Source organism: Parasteatoda tepidariorum, chromosome 4 (genome assembly GCF_043381705.1).
Source record: "Parasteatoda tepidariorum isolate YZ-2023 chromosome 4, CAS_Ptep_4.0, whole genome shotgun sequence".
Lineage (NCBI taxonomy): Eukaryota > Metazoa > Arthropoda > Arachnida > Araneae > Theridiidae > Parasteatoda > Parasteatoda tepidariorum.
In genome coordinates, this window is record NC_092207.1 from 84,102,380 (window position 1) to 84,116,220 (window position 13,841).

The 13,841-nt window shown below is 27.8% G+C and overlaps 1 protein-coding gene across 2 annotated transcripts in view; it reads left to right on the top strand.

The window, feature by feature from the left end:
• Positions 1 to 13,841, top strand: part of LOC107452129 (sodium-dependent proline transporter-like) — an 84,903-nt gene that overhangs the window by 15,148 nt on the left and 55,914 nt on the right. For both annotated transcript variants that reach the window (XR_011636649.1, XM_043039163.2), the window contains exons 4-5: positions 1,993 to 2,162; positions 7,298 to 7,347. Coding sequence is in view for 1 of the 2 variants with exons in the window: in XM_043039163.2 (XP_042895097.1) it covers positions 1,993 to 2,162; positions 7,298 to 7,347 (220 nt within the window). In the remaining variant the exon portion in view is untranslated. The remainder of the gene's footprint in view (positions 1 to 1,992; positions 2,163 to 7,297; positions 7,348 to 13,841) is intronic.

Here is a 13,841-nt window from a genome sequence, read left to right on the forward strand (position 1 = left end):
AGAGAGATATATATATACATATAAAGAGAGAGATAATCCTGATTTTAATCCTGATGATATGCACTAACTCCCTTAGAAGTTTCTTGCAATATTTACTCGCCCCCTGTTGTATATAACGATTTATATTTGTACATTTCGACAAAAAATATTTTTTTTTTAAAAAACTGCAAAACGATTATAGAGTTGAAATCATAACTGTTAGAATATTCAAGATCTGTTAAGAAATCTGGTGCAACAGAAATCAATCCATAGCGACTGTTGCATGAACATTTTATGGGGATAGTGGAACTTTTTTATTCGTTTACATACGTGGATTTCTTTGTCGATTCAAAGAATAGCTTAAGAATTCTTTTCAGTTAAAAAGATAGCACAAGTTTGAGAAAGACATCTAGTGTTATAGTGAAATCGATCCCATTACATCCATGCCTTAGAATAGTTAGCAGAGCAGCGATACAACACAAAGGTATTTTTTGCAAGAAAAAAAAACTCTACATTACTGAAGCCTTTGATGTCAAAGGGTATTTTTCTTCCACTAAACGCTTTGAAACGTAACGGTAATGGGTTCAATATTGCTCTGCTTTTTTTTTTAACATTTCTGGACTATATGTTCACCAATTTGACAAGAGACAAGTCATTCTTCATATTAAGCACATGATCCGGCATATGTATCTATACCAAATTAATTTACTTATTTTTACTCATCCAGATTTACAGCTGGATTCCATAGAGTTTAGTAGAAAAACAAGAATGTTTTTCCAGAGCATATTTACGAGTAACAATAAGTAAATAATAATAAATAGGCAATATAAATAGACATTTTAATGGTTGCGGTGGGATTCAGATCCGCTGCTTCTACGCTTCTATTTAAAGGCCAACCCTGATGCGTAACAGTTAAGGACACAGTTAAGGCCCAGCCGAACACCAATGTCAAGCATCACTCACCTTTGAAATCTGTAAGGAGATCGAGGGTGAGCGTTATTGGTTCTCGTTAAATTGTTCAACCATAAAGTACTCGACTCGTACGCAAGTCGTCGAGTCATCAAAGCGGGGGAGCCATCCTCTCTGCAAAAAATCAAATTGTGATGGCATGCCTTTGGGTAATCCTCAGGGATGTTGTTCAGATCGTCGCCTATAACTCATTGCGCAGTGCTACATAAAAAAAATACTACTACGATTACTGAGTTACAGTTAAACTACTGATGTAGTTTAACCTAGTTCAGAGATTTGTATATTCACAAATATTCGTTTTTTTATAATTTTAAAAGCTGGTAGATGTTAGCCTATAACTTACATAGAAATAAAAAACAACTAACCAATAAAATACAAAGTTAAGAAGTGTTTACAAAATAAAACAGAGGTTATCTGTTTGTTATATTGATGACACAAAAATGTTAAACTGGACATTTTTGTGTCATCTCAAATTATACTAATGCTGTTAAAATTAATGATTTTCTAGCTATAATTATCGACCACATTCACTACGAAACAGCACGTTAATATAACCATATTTTATTCAAATCAGCTATTTCAACCATTGCCATAAAACTTAACAAATCTGTAGGTATTCTACTTAATATAAAATTTTGATTTTTATTGTTATCACAAATTATTGTTTCAGGCTGTAACTTTTTTTTCCCTCTTCTTTTTGTTAATTTACGTCACACTGGAGCTGCACAATGGGCTATTGGCGACAGTCTGGGAAACATCCCGGAGGATGATCCGAAGACATGCCATCACAATTTTGATCCTCTGCGGAGGGGATAGCACCCCCTCTTCGGTAGCCCGACGACCTGCGGGCGAAGGCGAGCACTTTACGGTAGCACAGTTTAACGAGGACCAATACCGCACACCCTCGGTTCGTAACTGATCCAAGTGGACTGTAACTAGAAGATGCTATTGAAATGAGAGAAAAAAAAACTATTATTTTATGTTAAATTTCAACAAAACTATCTGAATACCTCTAATATAAGTTTTTCCCCTATTTTACAATAGGTATTGGTTACGCAATGGTCACAATTTCCATAATCATCTGTTCATATTACAATGTCATCGTGTCATATACAGTATTTTACATGGCATCCACATTTCAGGCAACGGTGCCATGGGCTTCGTGTCCTGTTTATCCAGACAATGTCACTCACTGTTTGACAAGGAATGAGTTGGTAAGTAGCTTTTTCTTTTTCGAGAGATTGTAGACAAATGAATAACAGTAATAAAACAGTAGACAAGTAAATAACTGTTTTTAACTTATTTTTTCTTAAAATTAACATTTTACAGTATCTAAAATTCTTATATTCTTTATTCAATATCTCAGAAAGATTCGAAACCTGCACTGTTTTTTTTACTTTAAATTTACTTTTTTTCCTATTGAAACCAATTAAATGTAAAATATTATTTTCTAATTAATAATAGAGACAAAAAATATTTTTAAACTGAAAACTGCATTTAAACCATAGGCAAATGAAACAAAATATTTATGTTATCTTTTTCTTGGTATATTGAAACAACCAACGAAACTTTAGGTTAGAATTTCAACTATTCTATGGCTTCGAGTTCTATTTTGACAGCAAACTTTAACCTTATATCTATATTGTTCTGTTTAGTGAAACTTTAATATTGTTGTGTGTAAAAAAACACATACATAAATACATTAATAAATAGGTAAACAAACATTGTTTCATTTCAGGCGGTGAGGGAAAAGGCACCTTTAGTATTCCTATTAGAGGCAGTTATTTGATATTTCGGGTTCTAGTTTGTTTTCAAAATAAATTTCGAAATCAAATTTAAAGTCCAAATATAATATATTATAACATTTTACATTACATTCTTTCATTTTTTTAATAGTTGGAATAAGTTTTTTTCTTATCTTTTATTGAACTTTGTTCCGTTTTTTCATGATAGATTATGATAATCATCCTTGCATGGAATACATGTTATAAGAAGACGTGGTTATCATTAATATCCGGCTTAATAAACCGGGGTAAATGTGTAGGCCATTACTCGGTATTGTTGATCTTTTTAAGGTAATGAGTCTTTTCCCAGTTTACATTTTCCAGGTTCTCCTTATATTGTTTCTTTTTTTTAAAATTAAAGGACATTACCCGGTATTTCCTACTTTGATTTTTAGGTTAATTTCCTTAAATGGAACTTCTTTAATGTTAAGAGTCAAATGCTTTTGAGCCTCATCGATTGAAATAGGACAATTTTCCCACCAAAAGATATTTTCACTGGGTTTCAAAATCTTGAATGGAACTAAACTGATCTGATATGATACCAATATAACTACTTTATTTTTCAATAAATGCACAGATCAAAGATCGAGATTTAATATTAACGGCATTTAAATACATAAGAAGTGAAAATGTGTCTATAAATTTTAATAATTTATAAAATTATATTAATTTTTTATGAACACTATTCGAAATACAATAAGCGAATAAATATGAAACTCACAATAATTCTGCATCGATAGAATAAACTGTATTAAATTCTTTTGAAAAGAATTTTTCAATTTTTCAGCTTCATTTCAAACAAGCATAAGCTTCTTTATATCATTTCTTAAAAAAGATATATATTTTAAAAATTGTTTGAACAACACATTCGAATATTCAAGTCTCGCGCCTACGACATGATATTCATATCTCGCTTCTCAGGAATAATATACATTTATTTATCTTCAGCTTAAAATACTTATTCGAAGTCTGTGAAAGAAGTATAACGAAATTTATAGCTTTACATGTTTGTTTTTTATTGTAAGCAATAATAGAAAGTTTTGAATTTAAAACAGCAGTAAAAATATTTGTACTTTGTGAATAAATTAAATTAATCATTGAATTTTAATCTGCGTAATTTATTCTTTAAATTCAATTACAACATTTTTTAATGAGTTAAAATTAAAATTTGAAAATGAATTACTTCGGATTTTTTTTCTTTGAATGAGATTTAAATGTCCTTTTTTTTTCTTTCAATGAGATTCAAAAGAAGCATCTATTTTTAACACAATTCTAATTTATGTATTTATTTCGGAAACTTTCTTTTATTTTTCTTAAAATATGCTACTTCATAGCTATCAACGAATTACTTTTCTCTGATTATGACTGTCTATTGATTAATAATGAGTTACAAATAGTTTAATTACTAAAAAAGGGACTCAAAAATGTTAATTAAAATTCTTCAAGAAACTTAATTTTTGACTAATTCCAGAATTTTGATATTTTTTAAAAGATTAGAGAACAGACAAGACTTTTATTACAAAGTAAAATTTGTGATCAATTACATTTTAATTTCATTATTGGTTATAATTTTATGTAAATTATTACGATTTTGCTTTTATTATTCTTTTAATCATCGTTTTTTTTTAAATATACCAATGTATTTGTTTTGATATTAATAAAAAATAGTGGAAAAACTAAATTATTTTCCGGAGTTATGGCATTAGTAATTTTTTTTTGGTAAATGTTTTCATGAAAAATAAACAACTACATATTTTTGAATTACAGCTAAGCAAATAGCATAATAGATAATTAATAGAAAGGCATTCAAAGTGTCGAAATAAAATCTTAGACAAAATTAATTATTTATGATTTTTCTAGTTTCTTTCACTGTGTGTGAAATACGCATAAGTTTTAATTGCTTATTCAATAGCATAATGAATTTAATTTCCTTTTTATTTCTTATTTCTAAAAAAATTTGAAATTCGATGTTAAATAGTGAATTTTTGCTTACCACTCTACTGTAAGAAAATTGAATTCGCTTCATTACGTACCAGAAAAAGTAGGGGAAAAAAACAATTTTCAAACAAAGAAAATGTCTTAACATTTCAATGACTACCTTTTACATTTCTTTTGTTCAAAAAAGTAACCTTAAAATTTTTAAACTTTTTTTCACACTTATTAAGTTTTTTATTTATTTATTGCTGAAATTACAACTTTATCTCTAACTTTAAACAGTAATATGTTGATTTCATTGGTGCTAATGATGTTTTGTCTGTTGATGTGGCTGTATGTACAAAAATTCATATTGTTTAAATATTCAAGAAAAAAAAAATTCTTTAAAAAATAATTGAAATCTTATCGAAATTAACCATTTTCTTTTTTATGTGTGCTAAATCACACTGAAAAACTGAAATAAAACCATAAAGAAACAATAATAAACTAGTATAAATTTCTGTTTAAAATAATTCCTTTTAAATACCCTTAAGTATATATTTTTTTATACCTCGTCCTGCTTCGGAATTAGAAAAACCATCGACATTATTTTAAAATTGTATTTTTAACATGGGATATGGGACTTAACTGCAAATGAGAAAAGGTACTTGACTACTATCTAAAACATGCATACTTTTTTTGCATGAATTATAGCTTTTTGCAGAATAAATTTGTAACTTTGCTGGAGCTTCATTACTTATTTTATTTGAAATTATAGAAAGTAAAACATAATGAATATTATGTTAAAACAAATACATATTAAATATGAATTAATTTTTATTTTTAAATAAAAAAATACTTTCATCAATAATATTTATCACCAACCATAAAAATTTAATTCATAATTTTAACTCCTTTCAAATTTAAATTTATTTTAAAACCTAAGCATAAGAATTGAAGTACCGAGTACTCCAAGAAGAATCGATAATTTTAAAAATCTTAATTAAAAAAACCCAGATAGAGATACATATGTATACGATTAGCAGCACTCTGCTTTGGAAACAAATTTAGTTCTTCTCAATAAGCTTCTTGTACAATTGCAAAATTAATCAGTTAGTTAAATTTAATCAAGTTTGATCAATTTTAATGTTCAATATCTCACTCACTGCTCATGTCTGCTTCGCATACTAGTCACAATCTGGCAAATCTATCTGAAAAATAGTGACAAATGGATAAAAGGGACAAATACACAACAGAAAAATAGTGACAAATAGTGAGATGTGGGAAAAGTAACCTAAATTTTTTTATGAATCATGTGATCATAATGCCCAGTTAAAAATTGGTAAAAAATTGTGATATAAAAATAACACAATCACACAACTCATGTGATTATTATATGTAAAGCAAATAGAAAAGAGATGAAAAACTTGCCAACTACAGATATCAGCTTCACGAATCACAGTTGCCACAGAACTCAAATTACGTGCTTAACAGCAACCTTTATCTGCAACAATCTTACGAACATTACAACCAAAAGTCATGAATTTTTATTTTCATAAGTCTCCCAAATTTTAATTAGTAACTGCTTTTAGCCACCCAATGGTTAGTAACTATAATTAGTAACTACTTTTAGCCCCAATGGTAGAGAAATGCTAAGTTAATCTGAAACCCAAAGTAACTCTACACTAGTTGGTGTTACTATTTCTCTTATGGCTACACTGTAAAGAATTCCGGATCAAATAACAATAAAAAAGTAACGGTAAAATTTTCAATTTTCCGGAACGGTAAAATTTTCAAGTCAGGTTCACGGTAAAGGTTTTCTTTTACCGTAAGCCTGAGTTACGGCACTCAGGGTTCCGGTACTTTCCTCCATAAGATGCATTTTTACCGGAGCATGTTACAAAACAAAACAAAAATAAAATCTGATATACCATAATTTTACTACTAGTAAAAAATACCGTAAAATCACAGAATCATTTCAATCAAATAAATAATGCTGTATAATATTTTACGGTAAAATGGATTTTACGGATGATGCACCTAAAGTGCCGGTACCTTATACTGAAATTTGATCCGGAATTTTTTACAGTGTAGCAGAATGTGTTGTTTACTTTGCTATGTTCTCTTGATTTTGTAATTTAATATTAGTTTGTCTTAAAATGTAATGTAAAATGTCTCCTAATATTGAGGTAAAAAATTCAAGTTCGTAATCAAAAAATTTTAATATTATAACCTCAAAAAGAACGAAACTTGAATCTGGGACCAATATAAACACCTATTAAAGAGCAACATTATTCTTCTATGGAAGAAATACTATATGTTCTAAAGCAAACATTAAAAACTCTGCTGTTATAAAAATAACTCTGACTCTCCATTTTTACCATTTGAAAATAACGCTAACTATTTTCATAGTATTCGTATTACTTTGAGAATACAAGCTGTTAACTATACATCTAGAAAGAAAGCATTTTATACTTTTCGAGATAATAAAACAGAGTGTGTAAAAATTTGTTTCTAGCCTTTTGTGCATTAGCACCAGTAATTTATTTCTGAATGCAAAAGTTGCAACATATTTTATCATACTTGTCACTGTACAACAATGTTTTTTACAAGATGAGCATCTGTGGCTCAAATTGTTATTTATATTTCAGAGTAATATTACTCACGTTGGATCGAAGCTGTCGAGTGAAGTCTATTGGGAGTAAGTTTTCATGCATTATTATTATTAAGAATTTTTTATTTTGTAATTTTATATAAAAACTACTTTCGAAGCTTTCGTTCGAAAATTTACATTTTTTATCGGCATCATAGCAATTATTCAAAATAAAATGTTTAATATTTTGATCAATTCCAAATAATATAAACGGTGCTTGAATTTTCCAGCTTTATACTATATTTTAATATAGTTTATAACTTTTAAATTTAGGCATAACATTTATTGTTTTTAGATTTTTGCTTAAGCAACATATTATATACCAGTTCTACTTTTATATTTTAATCGAAGATTTCAGAATGCCTTTCAGGTTTTGTACGGCTAACGAAAAATTTATATAAATTTTTCTGCAACAATCTAATACTCACTAATAATTACTTTTATTTTTAGTATTTTATAATTTTTAAGAGATTAAAATAACATTATTTTAAGATAAAACTGTGCATTCCTAATTGAATTTATAATATTCAATTTCATTTCTAATTAATACGTATGGTAAGTATTTTACATTTCATGCATTTTCTTTTTCTTTTAAAAAGTGAATATTTTTATTTACGTTAATAAAACTGTATATCTGTGATTATACACAGATTATGCGTGCCATTTATAAATTCTTTGCTAGCACATTTGCCACATTTGTCCATTTCAAATGAATATATAATTTTGAACAGTATTTTGAAAATTATCTCGGTGATCATCATCCCAATCTGATTTCTTAAAAACACACCTAATCATTATATCGTTGACTGTTTCGAATGAAAACGAATGAAACACAAAGAATAACTTTATTAACAAATTCCTTTTAACAAGGTGAGACAAAAAAAAAACAGACAAACAATTTTCGTATAGCTTTAATAAAAGTAAATAAATTAATAAAATTTAATAAATAATAATAATAAGCTTTTACTAATATATTTTATTGGTTTCAAAGTGGAAGCCCTCTGCAGCAATGTAGAAGATGGAAAGCAATGATTCAAAGTTTGAAGTAGCAAACGCTTTCTGAAAGCAATGGGTTACAAGACTTTTAATCTATTTCATACCGGTCAAAGCAATTGTTTAGAGAGTCCCAACTTTAGTGTACAGAGTAAACAAACGATATGTCATTTTCCTTGCGTAAGCAACTCTAAATTAACTGTTGTAAAAAAGCCAAAAAAATATGCAAACTAAGAGATATATTGCAAATTGTTTCATAATTAAAATAGTAGACCAAAAGTCATGAACACAAATTAAAAGGAAATTAATTATTAACTCTTATTCTATGATGCAATAAATTTATCCCAGTTTTTTTTCCTTATTTTTGATGAACCCTGTAGTATATGCAATACCCTGTAGCATTTCTGAATGAAATAATTGGATTCCTAAATAGATTTGACGTATCATTAACAAAAAGACGTATCATTGCAGCAGTAAATACATAAATACGCATTTTTAACCCGTGGCCGACAATAAAACTACTTATGCTGCATATAGCAGAAATAAAATGATTGCCATCAGTTATGTGACCAATTTGCATAACGGAGAAACATTCAAATCTCATATCGAAGAAATAGAGGGCTGTAATCCAGCGGAGTAAGTTACTAACCAGCTCTGTATTTTTTTTTAATCGATTCAACAGCATGTTGATCTTTTTCCAAAAAAGCATTACCAAAGCAGGGGATAGAGCACTCGTCTCGAATCCCAGCGATGGCTGATCGATACGAAATTCCGCACTCGACTCCCACCGACCACAGTGCTGAAGTAAAATATCATCATTGGTAGACAGATCATGGGTTTGAGTCCCCTTGCCGTCGGGCTAATCATGGGCGGTTCTCGTGGTCTTCTTCCACATGTAACGAAAATGCGGAAGCTTCTTCCAATACTTGATCCAGGAGTTCCCTTATCTTCTAGGTTGTGTTCAATGTTTCAAGGTTACGGAGCTGAACATCAGCTGTTCAACGACGGTTATATGATAAGATAAAATTGTTTTATCAATTGCAATCTTAAAACAAGTTTTTATTATGCAGTTGAATTCATAGGTCTAAAATGGCTTTTCGTCTAGCAGCTTTTGGCTTACACATAAATTAAATTGAATAAAAAAAAGCTGAATTGTGGTTAAAAAAGATTTTTTTGAACTGTTAGTATGGTTAATAGATGAAGATAATAATTTATATTTGAATTTGGTAATTATATTTTTAATTTTAAAGTTCGATAAGAAATACTTATGGAAATTCTTTTTTATAGTACGTCATTTTTTTTTTTAAATTTCATAAAAATAACCGAAAAATTTACTAAATAATTGCGTCTACTAAAGGTTTCAAAAATAATTATCGATTAAGATAAAAAGCCCTAACTGACGGAACACTTGTAAATTTTCCACGGTACCCTAGGTTTCCACGGAACACTTATTGTGACCGCTGAAATAAACCATACTTTTCAGTGTCCAGTTTGAACCAGGAAATTCGGTAAATTTACTATATACTAGTAGTCTTAACCATACCTTTTTATACAGAATGGTACCTAACACTCCTGCCTTTAAAAACTAGCATTATTTTTTTGCTTATTGAAATCCTCTTAATCTATTTGATTTTATAAGAAAAATATAGTAAGAACTGATTTTCAGCTCTATCAAACTACACTTATCAAATTTTATTCTGGTTTTCATATTTAATGGACCATTTAACTATTTTTATTCGCAATTTTTAACATTTGATTAATATTTAATTAATGTAATTAATATAATATATTTCAAAATTAATTATAATTGAATAATAACTAATTATTAATTAACAATAATATAATTATCGAAATAAATAATTTGCAAACAATAGTTAATTAAAAAATAATACTTAATGAAATAATTAATTTACAAAATAACTAATTAACATAAAATAATTAATTAACAATTAAAGCATTTTTTTTTTAATATTTTACAGGCATGCAAGTATTCCAAAAATTTCTTAGTACTAAATGTGAAGGCATAAATATAATAAAATGTTTAAAAATTTCAAACGGTTCCTCTGTCGTGGAGTTACCCGATTGATTTTGAACGAGAGATACAATATTGAACTACAAACATTATTTTGATGCATATTCAATAAAAAGAAACATCTACAAATATTATACATTTTCATGTCGATACAACTTGTAGGCATTATTGAATACCGTATCATACTTATAATCAAAGCAAAATACAGCTAAATTAACTACGATTTTATTCAAATATTTAATTTCAGTACATTTATTACTTCCTGATCATTTTACACCATTTGCTTAGTTGATTATACTTTTTTCTTCTAATTTATTTATTAATTTATTATAATATTATAACTGTAATATATGTATATAATTATAATATTATAATTATAATAATACATATTTATTATAATATAATTTACCTAATTTATTATAATATAATTTACTTAATTTATTATAATATTATGGATAATATTAGATAAAAAGTAAAGATTAAAAAATAAACATTTGAAGGACTCAATGTAAAGTTTATTCAGAACTATCAATAGTATTTCATTGTGATAGAATAACGAAATTTTCTGTCACAATGAAATACTATTATTCTGATTTATCTGATCTATCTCTATTTGATTGAATACGAATTGAAAACTATTGATTTCCAATCATTTCAATTTCAGTATAAATAGTAATTAAACTAATTAATTCTTAAAAATATGCAAAAATTAATTGATAATTTATAATGCAATTCAATGACTACATAAAAAGATTGACAAAACTATTGCAGTGTGTTGCCCTTGCAAAAATAATGCAATACAAAATGAAATACTGAAAGTTTTTGACAAACATAAAATCGAAAACTTTTTTTAAGAAAATCCGACTTTTTACTTTATTTCATAACCGGCGTTGAATAGCTGATCCAATTCTGAGTTAACAACTATCAATAAACTCCGTAGCCTTGTAAATTTGTAACCCGAACCAGAAAACTGCAGGATCACGCATTGGAACAAACTAGTCTTCGAGGAGGACTTTTTGATATAACAAACCTGCATTTGCGTTGTATGGAGAGAGAAATCATGAAAACCTTCCACGGTCAACCTGAAGGCAAGGAGATTCTACCCCATGTTCCATCTACCACTGAGGATATTTTACTTTAGCACAGCAATCGGCGTGATTCGGAAGCGAAATTCGTACCAACCAGCTACTGTTGGGATTTGAACTTAGGTCCTCTCATGGGGAGACGAGCGCTCTATCCTCTGAGCCACAGCAGCTCAAAACTTAACATTTCGTATATTCTATACTAATGAGAGTTTAGTTAACATAATTATGGCGTCTGTAACCATTACTTAGTAACTATAGTTACTGACCGTCTTATTAAATTTAATGTAAGCAAGTAACTGTTATCCAATATAGCCGTGAGTGATAAATTACGCTTCGGCTGTGAGACAAATCAGCGGTTAACTCTTTGTAACAACAAAAAAAGTGAGGCACGCATGTTCAGATTAGGATAAAAATTTGTTTTGAAAGATTATTTATTAAAAAAGGATTAAGTTAGAAATTTTATATTGTGTGAGATTAAAAGTTTATAACAGTAGTTCAATATTTAAAAATCGCATTTTTTCCTATTTCGATAAAAAAAATCCAATTACAATTTTATGGAATTTAAAAATTTATAGATTGATTGCAACGTGTATGATGTGATGTCTTTTACAATGCCATATCCTCCAGAGATCCAGCACTCACTGTATTAAACAACATTTGTTACAATTTTATTTTTCACTAAAATGATATTTTAATCTTTCTTCGATTGTTTATACAAAAATATAATTGGTTTTGCCCACTCTGATCGGAATTTTTAATAAGAATAAAAAATTATCAGAAATGTAAGAAATTTGATTCAAGTAACGTTTTGGCTAAATTAATGGCATAAAAATATCTTATTACTGGAGTCTATATAATAAAAAGTTTCAGAGCGAAGTTGCCTCCATTGATGGTGCTGATGTAAACTAAATACATTATTAAGTACAAAACTGTAGTTATCGCCCAAGAAATTAGAAAAAATTTACAAAATAACAATTGTTAGAAAGAATTAGTATGAAAAGTATTAAATATGTAATTACTTTAAACGAAATATTTTTGCAATGAAGCTCTTGAATTGAGTCTAATGCACTCTAAATTTGTGTTGTTACTAAATAGACAAAAAAAATTAACTATATAAGTGAAATGGTGAATAAAAAATGAGTGTGAATAAAAAAAATTACCTACTTCGACGCAAAACATGGTGACAAATATATACAAAATTTTTCACAATGAATTTCGTTTCATGACCAACATGTAAAGAAATACACTGAGAAAAATATCCTACAGTATTAAAAAAAAATTAGTATGTCAATAAAAAAATTTAACTAGATTTAATTAATTGAATTTTTCTTTTAAATATTATGATGCATCTATGAATTTTTCTTCCGAATAAAAATCATATTTTTTGTCGTCATTTAAACTTAATATCGTAAAATTTAATGAATTTTTTCTCAAAACCATTTTAACATTTTCATTCATCTATCTATCCATCTTTCCATTTATTTAGTTAATTACCTAAAGCAGATATTTACTTTCTAAAATCTTTAAAACAGGATTTTATTTTTTTTTTGCTGTTTAAACACAAAGTAACGTTTCTGTATTTTATTAATTAAATTTATATTATCATAAAAATCATGAAATAATTATTTGCCACAGTTTTCTTACTTAGAAACAAATAGCTATTTAATATTTATTCATTTTTGTTTACATATTTGTCAGCTTGACTCTATCATTTCCCCAATGCGTCATTCTAAGGTAAGCAATCTAAAAAGTAATATGCGTCAAAAACTTACATATATTCGAATTATTTTACTTATCATCTTTTGGAAATCTTTGTAAACAAACCTTTCAAAAATGTCTTTTTAAATAAGATCTTTAAGGGAGAAAACCGAAGTTAAAGCTCATAATAAGCACTTAACCTATGGAAGGAGGAAAAAAAAATAAAATCACACGCTTGCCCCACGTTTTCAAAATAAAATGTATTTTTAACTCTCAAGAATTCAACTTTGAAAATGCCAATACTTTTGGCATATCGCCATCATAACCATTCGAGTTTGGCAGAGATCACTATAAAGCATTCATATCAACGACAAATAAAAAATTTCCTCAGTTTCCTTCATTCATATCTCACAAGTCAAGGTTTCTTTTTCAACGAAAAAAACTTGAAAAAAGTAATGTGTTCGTTATATTAAAGGAAAGGTGTATTAAACTAAAATATTTTCCCAGCTCTGGGTCATTTAAAATCTGACATTTGGCCAATTTTTATTTTAACATCATTTTACAAAGGTTACCGTAGAATCTATTTTAGTTTGACAATTTAAATAAAAATTAAAAAATAATTTCTTTCTAATGACGTTGAACTTTTATTCAGGCGAATTAATCTTTAAAAAAATATTTTTAAAAAATCAAAGTTTTTTATCTATGAAGAAGATAATTTTTACAGTTAAAACTCA